At 52.3% G+C, this 21,272-nt stretch overlaps 1 protein-coding gene across 1 annotated transcript in view; it reads right to left on the reverse strand.

Annotated features, from left to right (window-relative positions):
* Positions 1-19,556, reverse strand: part of KIRREL1 (kirre like nephrin family adhesion molecule 1) — a 98,761-nt gene extending 79,205 nt beyond the window's left edge. The window contains exon 1 of the mRNA XM_068965029.1: positions 19,448-19,556. Within this exon, the coding sequence (XP_068821130.1) occupies positions 19,448-19,499 (52 nt within the window). The 5' untranslated portion in view covers positions 19,500-19,556. The remainder of the gene's footprint in view (positions 1-19,447) is intronic.
* Between the last annotated feature and the right edge of the window lie 1,716 nt (positions 19,557-21,272).

Raw genomic sequence — 21,272 nt, forward strand, 5'->3', positions numbered from 1 at the left:
CAGGAGAAAGGAAAGAGCCGCCTCCAGATGGTGAAGGAGATAGCGGAGGAGGGGGAGGAGAGGGAGGGCGCTCAGAAAGAAGCAAGATGCTGAGCACACAGGGAGGGGCCAGGCTAGGAGAGGAGGAGGCCCTGGCGGCTCAGAGGGTGAAGAATCTGCCTCCAGTGCAGGAGACCTGGGTTCAATCCCTGGGTCAGGAAGACTCCCTGGAGAAGGGAATGGGTACCTACTCCAGTATTCTTGCTTGGAAAATCCTATCGCCAGGGAAGCCTGGCGGGCTACGATCCATGGGGTCGCAAAGAGTCAAACACTACTGAGCAACTAACACTTTTCTGAAACCTCGGGTGGGCTCCTCTCCATGCCTCGCCACCTATCAGCTGACTAGGCTGTCAAGATATCCAGACCCTTTAAACAACCCTGTCCCTCTGGCCAGGGAACAAGAAGAACTTAGAATCTGTGACCCACCCCCCAAATCCCCAACCCCGGTGTCCAGGGGCTTCACTTGCTGCTTTTCCTAACAACCAGCCCCAGCCCTAAGGGAGGGGGGCAAGAAGAAAGGACAGGCCTTGAGACCGAAGCACCCAACACAGAACTCAGCACACAGGAGGCGCCGGGACCTGCCAGGCTCCCTCCCAGCTTCCCAATTCCACCTGGAGATTCTTCCAGGCTCAGCTCCTCTCTTCAAATCCATTTTACAAATGAGGAAAACAGGCCCAGAAGCTTCTCTGGGGGCCCTGACCCTCACTGAGAAGGCCCAGGCATGACTTATGAAAGAGGCTGGGGTTTGTTGTTTGTTATTTTTGTTTTGTTTTGAACAAAACAGAATCCAGGGCCTTGGGGAACTTGCAATCTGGTAGAAAACTGAAAGGTCAGTGCTTTAAAACTGAGTATAAACTAAGCCTGTGAAATGAGATAAAGGGAAGGTTAGTCAGAAAAGGCCCTTGGAGGAGGTAACCCTTTTGAGAATCAGATGCGGGAGGTGGAGGGTGAGGATGGAGAAGCTTACATAGCGCAGGCCTTAGGTCTTTACAGACTGAAATTCCTGGGCTCTTGCTCCTAGGAGAGGGCCCTGGTTTTCATTTTTTCCCTTCCCCCCAACAGCTCAGCTCTGGTCGGCCTCTGAGATGATTAAAACCAAAAGAATTTTAAATGCCTGGAATTCACTTTTCACCACTGATGCCATTTGCTTATTTTCTCTCTCTCCCCTCCCTTCTTATAATTTCTTCTCTTGGGAGAGCTAGCTGTTTGCCTCACTCTTTTCTTCTGGCTGAGTTTGCTCTGCGATGATCCCCAGTACCCACCAGATGACTTTGTTTTCATTGCGGGGAGGAGGAGAGAGGGGGTAGGGTGTCTCAGGCAGAAGGGAGGGAGGAGGGGAGGGTGGAGGGGCCTTGATCTTGCTGGCGAAAGTTCCCAGAAAAAGAAAGAAGAAATAGCTTTCAGGGAAAGAAATCTGCCAAATGTTTATGTTCCCACAAGACTCTGCGAAACCTTTTCACAGACCAAAGCTAAAGTTGAGGGTGAGATCAGAGCACGTTTCTTAAGGAACAAACTCTTATCAACAGGCATACACGAGCACCCACATCCTTGATTCAGGGTCCTCAACCTTCCCAGAGCAGGCTGGATCATCTCCATTCCCAGGACAGCAGACTCTGTGTGTGTGTGTGTGTGTGTGTGTGTGTGTGTGTGTGTCTGTGTGTCTGTGTGTGTGTGTGTGTGTCTGTGTCTGTGTGTGTGTGTGTGTGTGTCTGTGTGTGTGTGTCTGTGTGTGTGTGTTTGCAGGGAGAAGGGTACTTCTGCTGTCCTTACCCAGAGTCCAGATCAGATCTGAAAAATGTATAAAAAGTTTGCTTCCACCCTGGTTCCTAAACAAACCATGCTTCTCCAGCGGCACCCCAACACTGGCTCTCTGAAATCAATCCCTCTGGTTTTGGCTCAAAAACCAAATCAGAGAGATCCAGGGCCTCATTCAGGAAGAAGCAGCCCTTTATGTGAACTCCCCCCGGATGGCAAACAGTCAGAAAACAGTGCAGCCAGAATTTTGGAGATTATTACCCTTCTCATTTTATGATAAGAAAACAGGCTCAGGTCACCGCATAAGGCACACGTCCCGACAACCACAAATGGAGCTAAAATTCACCGCTAGACTAGCAACCCAGTGCTCCTTCCATATTGCCTCCTGAATGTAGACTTTCCTACAGTAGAGCCTGGGAAACCAGGAGCCGAGACAGAAGCTACAAACCGTCTGAGTGAGACTGGACACATTTAACCCTCTGGCACAGCTGCTGCAGGTCCAGTGGGCAGCCTGAGGCGTAGAGGTCAGCAAAGGGAGGATGCCAACCCTACCTGGAGCTGGATGCCGATAAGCTGTGAGCTGGAAGTAGCCCTGGCCGAAACAGACAACTTCTTTGTGGAAAGAAAAACTGCACTGGGACAGAGTGACCTGGGTTGTCCCTGCTCAACAGTACATCCCAGAAGTAGCCCAGTGTAGAAATTTTGTGCCCTCCCTTACTGAGGAAGGTGAACAAAGCACTCTCTCTCCTTCATCAGCTTTTTAAAAAATTAACTTGTTTGATGTGGTTTCTAAGGTCATGGGCTAGGTGCTGCCATGTGGCAATAACAATAGGAATAGCAATAGCAGTCACAGCTCCCATTTGTTAAGCACCTGTCATATGCCAGGAACTCTGTTTACATATACCGTCTGCAGTCTTTCCAAGGTTCCCGTTGACCAACAGAGAACCTGAGACTCAGATATATGACAATTCCAAGGTCTCATGGCTAGTTAATGGCAAAAAGGTTGATAGGACCCAATTCTTTTCTTTCTCAAGACCAAGCATTGTGCTAGGGTGAAGAAAGAAAATTCCATACGGAGAGTGAAAGAATGGACGTCCCCCATTCTCCACCACGTCCTGCAGACCAGGAGCCCTGCCCTCAGAGACGAGATGAACAGCAGTGGGGAACGGTGGTGAGTTGCCGGAACTTTGGGTTCCAGTCCCGCTCTGCGTCTAACCCTCTGGGTAAACTCTACTATCTCTCAGTCTTCTCAAATGCATCATCTGGACATCCTCCTTGCTGTTTATCTTCAGGTTGGAAGCCCAAGGAAAGCCCCAAGGTTTGTGGTTATGCCAGGGCTGAGGGCCCAGCAGGAACAGTGCTCTCTCCCTCCCTTACCTCTTCTTCCTGGGTCACAGTTTTCCTCATCTGTGAGATGGAGCATGTTGTCAGCTCCTGGCACAGCACCTGCAAGGTGTGAGTCTAAGAGCTAGGCCTTCCCTTTCTTCATCCAATCACCATTATGGAGTGGTTATTCCCTGAGTGGCTTCCCAGGTGGCGCTATTGATAAAGAACCCACGTGCTAGCCCAGAAGACTTAAGGGAGGCAGGTTTGATCCCTGGGTGGGGAAGATCCCCTGGGGGAGGGCATAGCAACCCACTCCAGTACTCTCGCCTGGAGAATCCCATGGACAGAGGAGCCTCATGGGCTACGGCCCATAGGGCTGCAAAGAGCTGGACACAACTGAAGTGGCTTAGCGCACATGGCCCTGGGATTCAGCCCCAGAATGTGTGTCCCACTCTCCCCAGAAAATGTTCCCCGGCCAAGTCGTGGGTCCTAACTGGGTGGTGGCCCTGCCCAGTCTTTCCCTGTCATCCTTTCTCACCGCTGCAGACTTCACTTCCCCGCATAGGGTCGGTGAATTTCACTGGGACCATCTCTTGCTCCTCATCGAGTGTTCCGGTCACCAGCCTACACCACCTCCTGCTGTATCCCTCCCTACCTCATCCCCCGACACAGCCAGGGAGGCCAAGGGAGCCAGCGATGTGCAGCTCTGGCTACAGCAGCTCTGATGGGCCAGGTGGAGCCTCCCCCAGGGAGCTTGACCATATCCCTGACCACCAGCAGCAGAGCCTCCACCAGCCTGCTGGGCTGACCAGGGGTTCTGGGCCGGTGCTCCGCTCAGCAATCCACGCACCCGCTCAGTGCTGCTGCCTGACGTCCCTTTCTTCCCCTCCCTTGGTCTCAGCACCCGCAGCCAGCTGCCCCCACCTCCCTCCAGCATCTCTCTTCCCACTCTCCCCTTCTCTCCCGCTTCCTCCCCTCCCCCCTCTGCTGCGGGCTTGGAGCAGGAGGTTATGAAAATGAGCTGCGTGCCCAGGAGACTGTAATTATCTGCTAAGTGTGAAAGCCAGAGTGATTAATTAAGAGATAATAAAAAGAAAAGGAGGGCGAGAGGGGGGCCTCACGGCTTTGCTTTGATGATAGAACCTGAGGTGAGCCAAGCAATTAGGGGAATCTTTATCGAGAGTTAGCTATAATCCACAAATTATCAAGCACCAAATGCTCCAGGAGTAGGGCACATTTCACTCCTGCCGAGTGACAGACCGACAGACAGGGAAGGACAGCGGGAGGAAGGGGTCCAGGGAGCATCCAGCTGGGGGCAGGGAGAGGCCCGGTGCAGTGGAGCGCACGTCTGTGCTGGTGGACAGATTGTCCCGTGCCAGGCCACCGGGCAGCACTTCCAGGCCCTCGGGCTGTGGCTACCCTTGAAACAGGGTAGCAACCCCTGACAAAGACAGGCTGCCCCCCAGGCAGGCTCCACAGCAGAGCCAACTCGAACACCCCCACTGTCTCCTCCAGAAGGAACAGAGGGCCAGGCGCCTGTCTCCCCACAGACATGTCAGCTCCTCCTCTTTGAGGACTCACAATCTCCCCTGTCCTCAAGGGACCAGGAGCTGCTGTAACACCATTCCTCTCCCCGCCTTGGCATGTGGGAGTCTGTCACGCGGCCGGTGCGAATGCTGCAGGGGCCACGACTTGACAAGGCGACACCACAGCTCATAGCTCCTGGAGCCAGGAGCCCACAGGGCCCTAGCTGGATAGCCCTCCCCCACCCGGCTCCCATTCTTCTCCCACCCAACCCTCCTGTAAGAACAGTCTCTTCTTTCCCACTGGGTCCTGCCCTACCAGTCCTTCCCACTGGGGTCCATTTTCCTTTCTTGTCCCCTCCAGGAAACCTTCCCTGACTGATCCTACAGCTCCAGTATCTCTTTCCATCTTCTCCTGTGCAAATGTACAACAGGGTTCAAAATGCCCCCCTAATTTAGATGATCGTGTGTGTTTAGACCCTGAGGAAGATGGCAACCTGTCTCCTCTATTACAACTAGCTATCTGACAGCAGAAACCAAGCCTCCGCCCTCAAGTTCAAGCTTAGGGCTAAGAGTTTGCACTGATCTAATACAGTCTGGTCGGAGAAGGCAATGGCACCCCACTCCAGTACTCTTGCCTGGAAAGTCCCATGGACGGAGGCGCCTGGAGGGCTGCAGTCCATGGGGTCGCAAAGAGTCAGACACGACTGAAGCGACTTAGCAGCAGCAGCAGCAGCAGCAGCAATACAGTCTGGTATCCTAGTCCACACTCCATCAGATTAGTAGATCTCCAAAGGCAGACACCCTATCCCTTTCTTTCTCTGCCCACACTGATGTCACTTGGGATCCACCCTGTCCACCCAGGCATGGATGGCTTGGTTGAGGACATCCCTGTGTGGCTTTCCTGGCAGCTCAGTGGTAAAGAATCCGCCTGCAATGCAGGAGACATGAGTTCGATCCCTGAGTCAAGAAATGCCCTGGACGAGAGCATGGCAACCCATTCCAGTGTTCTTTCCTGGAGAATCCCATGGACAGGGGAGCCTCATGATTACAGTCCATAGTGTCGTAAAGAGTCGGACACGACTGAAGCAACTTAGCATGCACACACACACACACACAATATGGGATTCCAAAAGGAAGATATTCCTGCTCTGAAGCTAGATCAGGTCCTGACTGTGGGCTAGGCTCACCTCTGCCATCTCCCCTGCTGGCCCCACTCTCCTCCAGGTACCCGGTGCTGCCCCAGATGCCAGAGCTTCTCTCAGCCTGGCCCCCGAGGAGGGGGGAGGAGGGTCCCTCAAGCCATCCACCAGAGACAGTGGCCCGGTAAAGGACACCAGAGACCAACAGCCTCCAGCTGCTCTGAGCCACCGAGAATGGGAAACTGGACAAGGAATGGCCTGGTGGCTCAGCCGGGTTCCTGGGAACACTACTGCTCTGGCCCTGACTGGGGACACTGGCAAGATAGAGAGCCTTGGCGGTTTTTTGGGAAGTAGACCTGCTCCCTAGAGACAAGCTGCTCAACCTCAACTGAGGCCCCAAAGACAGTGTCACCTCTGGCCTCTCTAGGCTTGCACTGAGAGAAAAAGGGGAAATGTTATTTTTCCAGGCATAAAGAATACTGGACTCTTACTCAATAATAGTCTCAAATAAGACAGCTTTTTTTTTTTTCCATGGAAGAGCAGGAAGGGTTGGGGTTAGACACAAAGAACTTTCTGCTTGCTAGGGATTAATTGATATGAAGGTGAGCAAGCAGAGAGAGCAAATGAAATTCCCTTCTCTTCAGAAAAAGGACAAACACAGATGCATCCAGGTTGATCCAAATTGGTCCTGCCTAAAGAGAGAGATCTTGAGAGTCCAGAGGTGTTCAGATTCTTGCAGAATCATCCCTCCACCTTCACTCCTGACCCTAGGATCTATGTTCTAGGAAGCCTGGTCTGACTGACCCTACCTCCTTCTTTGTTTACTCTGAAACTCCTCAGGATGGATGTGTGTAGTTTGCACTTGGAGGTGGCTGAAAGTGTAGTCAGTTTTCTGGAGGTTCTTCTTTCCCCTAGTGGGCAGGATTCCCTAGATATACGGAGCAAACTTTCCCCATTATATCAGAAAACTGAGGGCAGAGGCGCTTTTCTCTGGCCCGTGGACCTGTCTCGACAGCCTGAGACTCTGCACCCAGATCACCAAGGGAGGGAGAGAGTGAGTCAGCTCATCATGTTGCCTGAACAACCATTAGGCCTACATGAGTGTGAGAAAATGACCTGCCCAGGGGTGGTCCTCCATTCCTCCCTGAAAACCATGACCCCAAGTAGGTCTACAATCCACCTTCTTACCCAGATCTCACTTTGCTCATGATCAAACCTTCAAGCCAAAGCCAACAAAGCCTAGGCCCTGGCTAGCAGCTCAGTCAAAATGTTTTTCCCCCTAAACCCTCACCAAATGAGAGCTGGGTTATTGAGGAGTCACTCTTCTCATTTAAAAAAAGAAGGGAGAAGGCTGACTGAGGACTGACTGGCTCGGGCATGGAGGCATGTCTCCACCAACATACTGGCTAGTTGCTTTTCAACTTTGCAGCCAGCAGCTGGTGAGCACTTGGAGGGGTGAAATAGAGGTAGCTGGGAGCGTGGGAGGTGGTGGGAATAAGGCTGGGCAGGTTAGGCTTGGGGCTGAAGATGGGCAGGATGGCAGGCACTGCCCCTTCTCCTGTCGCACAGCTTGCCTTTGTAAAACAAACATATCGATGGTCCTGAATCAATGACCCATCCAGGCTCCGTTATACAACCAAGCCAGCTGAAAAGTGAATTCAGGTAAATGAATTCTATTTTTCCTTGCTTCCCATTAGAAAGCTGAAGCTCTATTTCCCTAGAGGAAACACATCCTCTTAACACTTCAGAGTGTGGTCCGAGGACCAGCAGCATTGGCATCACCTGGGAGCCTGGTGCCAACACAGAAATCCCGCCTGACCCCAGATCTTCTGAATCAGAATCTGCACTTTTTAACCAGATTCCCCAGGTGCTTCACAAGCATGTTCAAGTTTGAGAATCACTGTTCTAACATACTGAGTTGAAACCTTGTGGAGAGATAGGGATTTAAACCTAAACCTCTGGTCCTGCTTACTGTGCATTGCCCAAGGAGTGCTTTCCCAGGGCTTAAAGTAGAGGTAAATGGTTGCTATCACTCCATTTAACAGATGAGGAAACTAAGGCTCACAAAAATGAAGAGCCCACTGAAATTTCAGAGCCAGGATCAGACCTAATTCTAAAGCAAGGTGCTTTCTATTTGCTGCCATCTCAAAGCTCCCACTGCACGGCACTCCAGAGACCATAAATTCAGGGATTTACCAACATCACTGGCTTGGTTCACATTGACTTATCTGTATTTGCACCATTATTTGTTCTTCACTCATCCTACTGATCTGCCTTGGACTATGAGCTATAAAAACACAGGCACTGTGCAATATGATTCACTGAAAACTGACTGTGTTCCAAATACTGTTCCTTAACATCGATTCCTTCATTCAGTCCTCACAGCAACCTTCTAACGTAGGTCTTATTGTCTCCATTTTATAGATAAGAAAACTGAGGCTCTACTGAAATGACCTGGTCCTGCTCATGCGGGTGGCAGCCTCTCTGCCTTTCCCATAGGCCCTCTGGTCAGGAGATCCCAGGGCACTTGAGGCGTTTTCCAATTCCAAGGGTGTGTTGAAAGAGACCAGGCTTAGGACACGACCCTGGTATGAAACCAAAGGCAACATGCAGAAACCAAATCCCTTAGATACGGGCTTTATGGGCTCTACGGGCTCCTCTCTCAATTTTCTGCACAAATGGAGAGCAGCAGCAGTGCAGATAATCCAGAAGTCATTTCAACTTGCTTTGCAATGCATTAATTTTTTTTTTTTTTGCCAAGTCATATTTTCCCTTCTAATTATATTTGGCTCAAACTGACATTAAAATGAATTTGTATTCTCACTTCGCCAATGGCCTGGTAAGGGAAGAAGTCCCAGATGTGTGCAGGGTGATAGGCACATCAGTGTAGAATCAAACATCATCCAGGCAGCAGCCGCCTGGGGATGGAAACCGGAGAGCCGGCAGCGCTGGCAACAGGATTATGGGAGAGGTGGTGGACAAAGATGGAGCAGGCTTCAGGGGCTTCTGGGAGTCCCCTCAAACCATCCCCACAGTGCGGTCAAGCAGATAGGTTTCCAAGGAGGTAGGGGCTGAGGCTCAGAGCAGCACACAGGGTTTGAGGTCAATTGCTCAGGGTCTGGGATTAAAACCCAGGAGTCCACTGGACGACTCGAGAATCACAATGAAGAAAACCCCAACTTCTCTCTGGGGCTTCACCTAACCAGTCTGCTTGCTTCCGCTCCCTTGTCTCTCTCTCTCTCTGCCCCCATCTGCCCATCTCAGCTTCTTTGCTTTTAATAACCTCCCAGTTAAGTGAATGGAATGGGAAGAAGCAGTTAAAAGCACCTCATGGCTTGACAATGCTGGGTAATGGAGCGAGCAGGGCCCCAGGCTGTTCCTGGGAGAATTCAGGAAGGGGGCGGGGGGGGGTGGGGGGGGAACTCAACCAAGGACAAAGTTAATTTAGAAATCAGCTCAGTAGGGTGGGAGTAGGGATAGGGAAGAGGGAACTGGACACAAGAGGTTGGGAGATCTGGGGAAAGCACGCTTTATATAAACTGCCTTTGTTCCTGGAAATCATAATCCTCGGGAGGGACCTCGCTCACTCCTTCGGATTCCTCAGCTCCTTCCATCCGGAGCAGGGGGCACAATCAGGGATTGTCCGAGCCGGGATATCTTGAACAGCGCTGCATTCCAGAGGCTCCAGCCGCAGCCCCGGCCTCACATCTGTGGCTGTGCCCTCCCCCTGCCAGGCGGCCTCTTCCACTCCCCACTCTCCGATAGCTAGACTTCAGCATTTTTCACATACCTCTCTTCCAGTGTTTATCTTATAGTATTGTCAATATGTGTTTATACATCCATCTCCCACACCCGCCCCAGAGTAGCTCAAGGACAAGGACCAAATCTCACTTACCTTGGATTTCTGGTGCCTACATGCATACCCAGCCCAGCCCAGCCATTAAAAACACACCAGCTTAGTGGGACACTGGCACTCACCCCTATAGCTCACTCCCATGGTGGGAATCTTCAAAGGTTTCCATTTGAAAAGCCAGAGCCGGCTTCCTTGAAGAGGTTTGAAGAATCTCCTAGGCTCAGCCCCTAAATGCACACACATCTCTGGCCACTGACCAGAGGAAATGGCCCAGGATTGACCCTGCAGGGACTAAATAAATCCAGATTGGCCCTCTGATGAAACCAGGTGGTTCCCCTAGACTCTGGGCAGTGCAGACCCAGCCCAGGCTCCCAAAGAACATAGGACAAAGAACCTAGGTATCCACCAAGCTGCAGCGCTCACCACTGAACTCTGCCTCTCTATCTTATTAGACCTGAGGATTCGAAGAGAAAAAAGATCTCATCATTTCAAGCCTCCCCAACTCTGGTCACAGATCGGAAACTTCCCAAGGCGAACTGATTTTAAGTTTTTCTGCTCATTTCTACCCAGTCAAACCCGACCATCTGCCCATTTCATTTTTTTTGCCAACTTAAGGGGCTGTAAATCTCAACAGTGGTCTTCCCAGGTGGCACTAGTGGTAAAGAATCCGCCTGCCCTTGCAGGAGACGCAAGTGATGGGTGTTTGAGCCCTGGATCGGGAAGAGCCCCTGAAGGAGGGCATGGCAACTCACTCCAGTATTCTTGCCTGGAGAATTCCATGGACAGAGGAGCCTGGCGGGCTACAGTCCATGGGGGTCACAAAGAGCTGGGCATGACTGAGGGACTGAGCATACAGGCACACAAACCTCTATAGTGGCTCCAACAGACGAGGAGTTTAAGAGGAGAGGAGGGTTGGGTGAAGAATGAAGTAGGGATCACAAAGTTTTTAACACTTCCTTTGCTTTAAAAGGGCTTCCCTGGTGGCTCAGATGGTAAAGCGTCTGCCTGCAATTCCGGAGACCTGGGTTCAATCCCTGGGTCAGAATGTTCCCCTAGAGAAGGAAATGGTAACCCACTCCAGTATTCATGCCTGGAAAATCCCATGGACCAAGGAGCCTGGTGGGCAACAGTCCATGGGGTTGCAAAGAGTCGGACACGATTGAGCAACTTCTCTTTCTCTTTGCTTTAAAAACAGAAATCCCTGTCTCTTCCTTCTTACAGGAGGGTCTCAGGCCTGGCATTTCCAGGCTTTTTTTGGGTCAGGTCCCAGACTACTGTTCTGGATCACCTTCATTATTTCTCCCTAACCCAAATCCTCAGCTGCCACCAGCCTCCATGGACCTTGCGCATTCCGGCAGCCACACCTTGATTCGGGAAGTTCAGCCGGCCTGGTAATGCTCTCCCTCTTCCTGCCACATCCACATCCTGTCCATCCTTAGACCGGCTTCCTCCATGAAGCCTTTCCTGGCCTCTTCAGCCCACAGCAAGCTCCCCAGCTCTGACTGCGCACACTGCTCTCCTGGCACCAAATGCACCCAGCCTAGCATTACCTTGGGAAGATCCCCTGGAGAAGAAAATGGCAAACCACTCCAGGACTCTTGCCTGGAAAATCCCATGGACAGAGGAGCCTAGTAGGCTACAGTCCATGGGGTAGCAAAGAGTCAGACACGACTGAGCGACTTCACTTAGCATTACCTGGAACCTTTGCATATATTTGTACATCTTAGTTTCTTAAAGGGAAGGGACCATATGATATTGTGGGTTTTTTTTTTTTTATTCCCCATAATGCCTACATAATGTATGTTTCATATATAGTAATGTACATTTGCTGACTTGGAAAAAAACTAGTTCTCCCCATTTTATGGAAGAGTAAACTGACACCTCCGGAAGCTAAGTAATTTGCATCTAAATCACAAAGTGAGACCCTTAAAGGCAAAGGTAGTATTTTATTCTTTTGGCAACACTAGTGCCTGGAACACAGTATAAGCACAAAACACATTTCTGTGGGATAAAGGAACCAAGTCCAGACTCTCTTCCCACACAGTGAGGATAGACTCCTGCAACTGCTTCAGAAAGAATGGAAGAGGCAGAGAAGAAAAGCATCACATGGCCAGTTGGGAAGAGGGATGTGTGACTCCTAATCTGGCCTGGAGCGGGGCAGGCTACGGGAACAGCCCTGCCAGCACAGAGCACTGATACCTGCTGTCCCTTGCTGCCTCAAACCCACTCCCCATGGCCTTCTGGGAGATTCTTCCATCACCTTCCCAGAATCAGGCCCCTGGAGGAATGAAGCAGCAGCAGCATCTCCTGGGAAACTAATGGGATTTGCTGGGGAGTACTACAGAGTTCCACCCTGGATTTAAGACCCTGAATCCTGAGGAAGCTGGCTGGCTACAAGGCCCATTTATTTCAATATGATCCCAATTTTGTTAAATGGACTCAAGGAGGGCAGAGAGGAATGAGGCTTCAGCTCCCTGAGACTACAGAGGTTAATAAAAGTTGCTGGAGAAATTAAATGTGGAGGGGGAGAAATTGGGAGCTTGGAGAGAGTTGATACAGGGTGGGGGAGAGCAGGATGGAAAAAGAAAAATGCGATCTTCAGCAAAAAAGAAAGTCAGCTTTCATCCCGGGAGCTCAAAGAACTCAGTCAGGTTGCACTGTCTGTGAATCAGTGGGTGGGAAGGTGTAAGAGCTGGGGCTGCAGGATAGAGAGAGACGAGAATCACACAATGGGGAACCTGAGGTTTCTAACTTTCTTAACCTTGTAGTGTGTGCATCTTCAGAGCAAGACAAGACACAAGCTGGTGCCTTCAAAGACTCTTCAAAGGATGGCGGCCATGGCTGGCAAGGGAATGGGACACAGAACACGGCTGTATTCTCTGGTGAATGGATGGGCCGGGGGAAAGGGAGAGAGACCTGTTCATAGGTGTATGGGGGTGAGAAGTGGCTGTGTATGCAAGTGTGCAGGAGACCACGAGGGAATCTACACGTGTGCATGTGGACACACACACTGCAGAGTGAGAGCTACGTGCGGCGGTAGTGTGGAACGGGTGGGTGTGCCCATCGGTCTTCAGGGGCTTCCCTCTGGAATCATTCCTGCCTCCCACTCCAACTTCCCTGCTTGGGATCTGGTCCTGGCTCTGTCACTACTTAAACAGATCACGTTGGCCAATCTGCTTAACTTCTTTCTTTGTTTTTCTTTGTCCACTCACAAAATGGGGACAACTCCTAACAGGTTACTGTTGGTACTTGAAAGAAATTTTTAAAATTATTTTTTATTTTTGGCTGCACCGGGAGGCATGTGGGATCCCAGTTCCCCGATCAGGGATTGAACTCATGCCCCCTGTATTGGGAGCACAGTGTCTTAACCACTAGACTGCCTGGCAAGTCCTTACTGTTGGTATTAAATGAGTTACTAATGCAAGCAAAATACAAAGCAGGCTCTCCACAGAAGAGAACCACCTTCTCTCTCACTTAGAATGGACTCATTTTCTTTCCTGACTCCTGAGACAGCTTCTCTTTGACATTACATTTCAGAATTGAGGACATGGCAGCCTCTTTCTTCTTTCCTGCTGACCACTGCCTGCTGCTCCCCCGCCCCCAATCCCAGCCCTTTCCAGGTCAAAGCATCTTCCAGGACAGGGCCAGGTAAAGTGGCCTGGAGGCCTTGAGAAGAAACCAGGCAGGAGCTGGTAGGTGGGGAAGGGACATAGCCTTCCCAGTTCTGGATGCATGGACAGGAATGTCCCTATCCTTGGTTGGAAACCATCCCCAAAATTGGGATGATGGAGGCATTTGCCCCCTATCCCCTCCCTCCAGCCCAACCTCCCCTTAGCAAGTCATTTCAACTCTCTAAGACTGTTTTATTATGTATTAAATGGGGGAAATAATAACTACACTGCCCATATCATAGGACAGTTGTAATATATCTACCAAATGAGATTGTACATGTGAAAAAGTTGCTAAAATTGGAACGCACTATATAAATACAGGACTTCCCTGGTGGCTCAGTGGCTAAAAAAAAAAAAAGAAAAAATCTGCCTGCCAATGCAGTAGATGCAGCTTTGAACCCTGGGTGGGGAAGATCCCCTGGAGAAGGAAACGGCCACCCACTCCAGTATTCTTGCTTGGGAAATCCCATGGACAGAGGAGCCTGGCAGCTCACAGTCCATGGAGTCACAAAAGTATCCAATGCAACTCAGTGACTAAACAATACAAAGTTAAAAAGACTCTACAAGTGGGAAGAAGAGATCTGCGGCCTTATAAACCTCCTGCTCCTGACAGACAAGGAGTTCCCTTCCCCACTAAATAAAACAGATAGTCATCCAAGCAAGACAGCAAGATGCAGGTGGGCTAGGCGTCCCAGCTGAGCCCTGGGGGAGCAGGCTGAGCCAGGCACCAGGAGGAGCACGGGGTCACCGTGGGGAAGAAGAGCAGGAAGACGCCCTTTTTTCCCCTCCAGAGCCACCTCAACCGAAGGGCAGCCACTGCACAGGTGCCTCTGCCATGGAGGGTGCCCAGGGGACCATGGGCTTTGTAGTAAAACAAAGAGTTTGAATCTGAGATCTAATACTCCAGGGATGGCCCTGAGCAAGTTAATTAAAATTGGCTTTGGTTTCCTCATCCTTAAAATGGGGGTAACATTTCCTTCACAAGGGTGTTGTTATAAGGAATAAACAACAACGAGTGTGAAGAGTGCACAGTAGGGATTCGACAAGAAGTCACTTTGATGCTTTGGTTGGGAGACCACCTCTCCTACAGTCACTTTTCCCTACCCTAGGGCAGGCAGGGCCTGCCAAAGCAGATGAGAACACCAGACCCCAGCCTCTGTGTCTGCCAGGGACTGGGCTGAGTTAGAAGCTGACTGTCTTGGTTTTCTCCCCAGGCCCCTACTCAGCACCCCACCCCCTGCATGACTGTCCACAAGTCAATCTTGCATGTTGCAGGGGTAGTTTCCAAGTTTGCAGCTCATGGACCTGTAAAGGTTGTATGTAATTTGCAGCTGCAAACCTTTCCATTGGCCAAGTAAAGCCCTTTATACGGGACTTCCCTGGCGGTCCAGTGACTAAGGCTTCATGCTCCCAATGAAAGGGACCCAAGTTCAATCCCAGATCAAGGAACTAGACCCTACTTGTTGCAACTAAGACCCTGCAGCAATCAGATAAATACAAAAATATAAACAAACAAAAAATTAAAAGTCATTTATGGGCACTGCTATATTACCAAAGAAAAACCTGTTCAACACCCCAAAATGTAGGACAGAATCTCAGAACAGAGGATGGTTTTAGGAATTTGAATGAATTTCCATTTATGAGCACTCTCTCCTTTTCCCTCTGAGTTCTCCTTCAGCTCTGGATCAGGAAGGACCCTGTCCTGGCTCAGCATCTGTCCCTGCTGGCATGTGGGATCCCAGTCAAAGAAAGGTGGGGGCAGTACTTGAGGGGAGCTGGTTCCCCAACCATTAATACCGTCAAGTTACCCAACCTGTCTAAACCTCGATTTCTCAGCCATGAAATGGGGATAATTACAGAGCCGATCTCAGGGGCCTGTTGTACAGATTAAATTAGATAATGCAAATAAAGTAGTTAGCACAAGGGCTCCATAAATGATCCGTATGATTTCCAGATTCTGAAATGCTGCCACCTCGGGGCTAGTGTTCCTCATTTCTCATAAGAGCTTTGGCTCCTTCTCACTAGAATGCCAGCCTCTTCCATTTGGTCCTCTTCTTCCCCAAACCCTTCCTGAGGTCGCCAACCAAGCAAGGCTGGTTAGCCTCCCCTTCTGGGTCCTCCACAACCCAGTTCTCTCCACAAGAGATACAAAGCAGAGATGCTGGAGCCCAGGACCAAGAATCTGGGCAGCTGGAGAGAGAAAACAAAAAGAGAAGGAGGAGCTGGAAAGGCAGCAAGCAACTGGGCTGCCCGTGTCCAGCCACCAAGTCCTAACAGAAGCACTGGCAGGGCATGTCTCTCCAGACCCTGCTCCAAGCACCTTATGTGGATTAACACGCCATTGCCACCCTATGAAATGTTATTTCTATCCTGACTGTACAGATGAGCAAACTGAGTCACAGAGAAAGCACACAGCTTGTTCACACTGACACAACTATCCAGTGGCCTGGGAGGAAAGGGGTTTAGCCAGGGAGCTGGACAGGAGTCTGTGATTTAACCACCATTTAATACTGCCTCCTTCCAACATCGTAGCGCTCTCACCGAGTCAATCAATTGATCAGATATTTAAGGGCACTTATTGCACACTTAGCACTGTGTCAGAAAGTGAAAGGATAAAAGAGAAATGAGGACTTAGTTCCCGAGGATATAAAGCTCTACAGGAGCTTCCATCAGAGCACTTGGTTCTCAGGTCAACATGGGGTGAGAGCCAGGGACAAAGCTGGGCTGCTTCATCCCTACCCACCAGACAGCCAAGGGCAGAGGAGACAACCAACCATGAAACCATGGGAGCCAGCAGAAGGTGGGAGGCCGAGACACCTTCTCCTCCTCTTCCTGATCCAGGATCTTCTGGGGTCCAGAGCAATAACTGGAGGTAATGCTAGGCCCTGAAAACTGGGTTTACACCCTTCTCTCGGGGTCTGAGCAGAAGTCCAATCAAGGTCAAGGAGAGGGACCAGGTATCCTGATTTCTGCCATGTCTCCCCTTGCTCTTTCCCAGCCTCAAGATCCTGCTTTGGGTTAGAAATGTGGGCCATCTGAAGTGTGTGTGCAGGGGGGGTGGGGAGGGGAGGAGTGGGGGGCTGGGGGGGTGGGGGGGAGGGGGGGAGGGGGCACGGTGAGAAGGGAGTCCATTCCCAGCTACTCTTCTTTCCAGACTCTTGTTCTCTGTCTGGATGTAGCTGTACTCAGGCAGTTGAATACTGGGAATTTAGGAGGCCCTGGGGCCTCTTCCCTTTACCCCTCGCCACCTTGCCAAGTGGTGGCAGGGATGCCCAGGGGACATCTAGGAGCTGGAGGGACACATTTTCCCCCTACCCACACCTCCACCCTCCCCTGGAGGCAGCTCCCGCCCCGAGCCGGCCTGTCATCCCACATTGCTTTGATTAGCTATAATCTTTCTTTTTCAATTTCTCCTCCCTGAGACTGGGGAGCGAGAAAATCTCCCAGAAAATGAATAAATATTTCAATTTTCAGCGCAATCAGTCTGAGGAGCCAGCGCATGATGGAAACGGGGGGAAGGATAATGGTTTTCATTTAGATAAGATACAGAAAATTATTTAGTGAAAAATGAAGATTGATGAAGCCCATTGAAATTCTTTAAAACGCGATTTTTATTTCTCTGCCTAGGCTGAACGTTCCTTTCCTCTCTCCTCTCCGCTCCCCTCAATTCAACTGCCTTCTCCTCCCATCTTCTCCGCACTTGCCCATCACCCTCCCTCAAATGTCTGGTGACCCCCCTCAGTTTCTCCTCTCACAGCCCCAGTCCCTGCCTACAACTCCTTCTTTCTAAGGATGAAGGCCGAGGAGAGAGGTCCTGTCACCGCCCCCCTCCTCTCCCGCCCTGTCCCGTGAGCATCCCCGTCTCCCCAGGTCCCTACTCCTTCCAACCCTGCCTCCCCTCCAGTCTCTGCTCAGTCTCCCCGGAACACTCAGGAGTGACTCCCTCTCCCCTCTGCTCTATCCTCTCCCTTTCGCTCCCTTTGGTATCCCCTCTCCCACCCCCAACTACTTTTGTACACTTTCATCAGGTCTTGCTTTCACCCCTGCGGGAGGATGGGTGATGGAAGCTCAGCTAACCTCTGACCCCTCCCCCGCCAAGACAGAAAGGCAACCAACACTCTTCTCTCGGACCCTTCCATCCTGCATCAGTCCACATGACTCTCCTGTTTGCGAACTGCAGCTTTTGTTCCTTGAAGCTTGTTCGAATCCATGTTGCTGACACATTAAGGCTGCAGGAAAGGGGCAGACAGACGCTGGCCCCCAGCACATACCAGTACTGACCCAGCTGACCCCTCCCTCACCGCGGTGGGCCCTCCTCCCCTCCCCCTCCTCTAGCAGCCTGGCTGAACAAAGTCAGAACTTAAGTCACCCTCCCAACTTTCTGCCAAGTGGCTGGCTTGGCCTGCCAACCCCAGGACCAGGCCTCCTTTTCCCCCAGCACCACTTCCACCCCACTCACACTATGAACGTGGGCCCTACCCAAATGCTAAGTATGCATGTGTGTGACGCGGGGAGGTGGGAGCCTTAGGGGACATGATTGGAGGCCCGCCCCCACCAACTCAGCCAGGATTTGCCTTCAGAGCCAGGGAGGGCCCGGCCAGGGGGAGAGGGGAGGGGTCCAATACAACATCCCACCCCTTAACACACACCCACCAGGCCAGGAAGGGAACCGACAGCAGGGCCGCGCCTGAGGGTGCTCCCTGCGCATAACTTTCCTCTTCTCAGATCCACCCTCCCAAAACCACCCAAGAGGAGACCACCTCCTCCATTTTGTTGCCTGAACATCTCCATAGGTATCTGCCTATAGGAATGCCTGTTCAAGTTTCTTTGTTTCCTGGAGGGTTGGGATTCACAGAAGGGTTTCTGTATGTGGGTACATGTCGTGTCCTCGCAAATGCCCGACTGCATACATGTACTGTGTCTGTGAGTTGTGGTGTGTTTGGGTGCATGAATACGCCGATACGGGGGAGGAATCTGTCTTCCTCGGATGTGTCAGTGTCTTTGTGTATATGTGTCTGTCTCCGCGTGGGGAATGCTCGCGGGTATGTCTGTCTCAGTAGGTGAATAGTCTGTCTCAGTGTCTAGGGCTGGTTTTTGGTGTTTGTATGTCAATCTCTGTGTGTCAGCTCCATCTTGGGGGTGGGGGTGGGGGTGGAGTTGGGGGGGGGCGGCTAGTTCAGCAGGGTTAAGTCTTCCTTAGAGTCAGATCCAAGAGACAAGAATCCACTCAAACAGACCCCAGTAGGGGCTGAAGTCTGGGCCCTCGGTTTCTTCAGTTCCCCTGCCGCCCCCCAGCCCAGCCTTGGAAACACTAACATCCTCATCTATTTCGACCTCTCCCGCATCTCTCAACCTCTCCTCCATCTCCCAGGCTCTTCCCAGCCGGTCCCAAATAAAGCCCCGACATCGGTACTTTTCTGACCCCAGCGTGTTAGCCGCCCCCAGTCCCGCCGCCCCCGCGAATGGCCACTTCCATACCCAGCGGGCCCGAAGCTGCCTTTGGAACTCCACTCCCGACTGGGAGCCTCCGCGGGCAAGGGTTCAAATCCCCACCAGAGGCCCCGAGGCACCCCTCCCTTCCTCTGGAGGGGGCAGCCCCAGGCAGTCTGGAGCCGCGGCTCAGACTCAGCCACGCCAGCGGCTGGGCTGAAGGAGGGCCGGGATTCCCTCAGCTACATCTTCGGGAGCCTGGGTCCCCCGCTTTCCGCGCACCTCGGCCCCCCGAATCTGAGATCCCACCCTCTTCCCAGCCTTCCCCCCGCCGGGACCCAGGCGTCCGAACTCCGGGTCTCGGAGGGTGGAGGTGAGTAGAGCTGCCAGAGGCTCCGGAAGAGACTTTGAGCGATCGGATCCCTTTTTCACCCCGACCCCCGGGCCCTTGCAGCCCCGATTCTCGGTTCTCCCGCGCAGCCAGAGGAAACAACTTGGGCAAATCAACGGAAAACTCCTCCTCGCCAGCCCCCGTTACTCCGCGCGGGGACCCAGCCCCCACCTCGTGGCGTCCCGACCCCCGGGGACCGGCCGCCGGCCGAGCCCCTCGGCGTTCCCCGGGTCGGGGCGCACGCTCCGGCCCCCGGGGGGGAAGCGTGAGGGGGAGCAAGGGCAGGAGCGGGCGGAGCAGGGGGGTGGGGAGCTTACCTTGGGAGAAAGTGTCGGAGAGAGTGAGGATCCAGACGAGGAGGCTCAGCATGCTGTCCTTCCGCCGTGCGCCCGCCCGCGGCTGGGGCCCGGAGTTGGCGAGGGAGCGAGAGGAGCGGGCTGGGGAGGAGGGGAGCCCGGGAGCCCGCCCCCCGCCCGCCCGCGCCCGCCCGCGCCCGCCCCTGCACACTCACACGCACACTCACTCGCGCGCACAAACTCACTTCCCTTCCCTCCGCTTCTCTTTTCTCTCTCCTTCCTCGCGGTCCCGTCTCTCTCTCCCTCCCTCGCCCCCCTTTCTTCCCCCTCGCCCTTTTATTATTTCTCGCCTCGAGCTTTATCTCTCCGGGTCTCTTTCGCTCTCGGCTCTCCCTTTCTCCCCCCTTGTCTTCCTTCCCTCTCTCCCTCCGTCCCTCCTCCTGACGTCTACTCTCCCTCCGACGGCGCCTCCCTCCACAGCCCTCCCCTTGCCCCCCCAGTGCGCGCGCACTCACACTCACACCCCTCGCTGCAACTGAGATGGACAGAGCGCCAAGAGAGAAGGCGGTGGAGGGCAAAGCGGGTAACAACGTGAGAGTCGCAGGCGCTGGGGCAGAGACGGCGGGACCCCTGCCCACCCGCACCTCCCTCCCATCTATATACACAGCCCTGGTCCCAGGCTACCGAACTAGGCAGTGGACTGGGGAGGCAGGGCATGGGCTGAGGACCAGCTTTTAGCCCAGGGGATGACTGTGGTGGGGAAGGGTGTGTGAGTGTTTGTGTGTGTTTGGGTGTGTGTAAGCGTGTTTGGGAGAGGAGGGGGTGGGCAGGCGGTGGTTCATGGAATCAAAAAGCTTAAAATCCTTTTTTCTTTTTTTCCCCCTCTCTCTCTTGTTAATTCCACACCCAGAATCTAACCTCTGGATTCTCAAATTGGGAATTCTCAATTGACTAACGAATGCTGGAGGTGGGGAAGGAATCACTCCACTTCCCACCTACTAAAGGCAAAGCTGGAGAATTCCAGCTGTTTCCTGTGCTGGCCTGAGGCCCCCGCCAGGGGGCCTCACCCAGCACACAGTGGGGCCAGGCTGTGCTGGAGTCCTCAGCTGGTGGAGGACGGGAGTAAATGACTCCTTCGTTTGTTCATCTTCTCTTCCCCGGGAAGAGAAGTACTCAACTGGAGGGCTTCAAATAGCGGAGGGCAGCCACAGGAGGATCACCAAGCACAGAGGTTGAGATCCTTTGGGGTTGAGGGTTCTGGGTGCTGGGGAGAAGGAATTCCTGGTGAGATTGATGAAGGCATTCAATAGGGGTCTCCTCTTTCTTAAAGAGACCAGCTTAACAACCAGCCTCTCTCCCAACCCCTAACTAGATGCTTCTGCTCACAGGACTGGGGGTGCCTGAACCTCTGGGTCCTAGGCAATGACTTGAGGATACATAACAGAAATCGCACGTGAATTGCACAACTTTACAAAATTGGTCTAGAGAGGTCTCCACTTCTTTCCTCCCAGATTTTAAGTCTCCTGGGTCCCTCATTACCCGCCAAGATTCCGAATTTCAGCCCCCGGAGCCAAGGTTCATGGCTCTTTGGTGCCCTCTGCTGGTTTGAGGCAGTCATGATGCCTCTTTCTTCCACAGATAACTGACACTAGGCTGAATGGTCCAGGCACATCCACATAGGAGGACACAGAAACACCAACTCACATTCAGAAGCATTCTATGCCCAGACCAGAGGGTCCTTCATATGTTCTAAAACACATGTGTACGGTCAAACACACAGTTTAAAAATAAAGAGTATACCTAACCCAGAGAAATAGGAATAAATATAATCACAAATACATACAAA

This window comes from Capricornis sumatraensis, chromosome 2 (assembly GCF_032405125.1).
Source record: "Capricornis sumatraensis isolate serow.1 chromosome 2, serow.2, whole genome shotgun sequence".
In the NCBI taxonomy this organism is placed as follows: domain Eukaryota; kingdom Metazoa; phylum Chordata; class Mammalia; order Artiodactyla; family Bovidae; genus Capricornis; species Capricornis sumatraensis.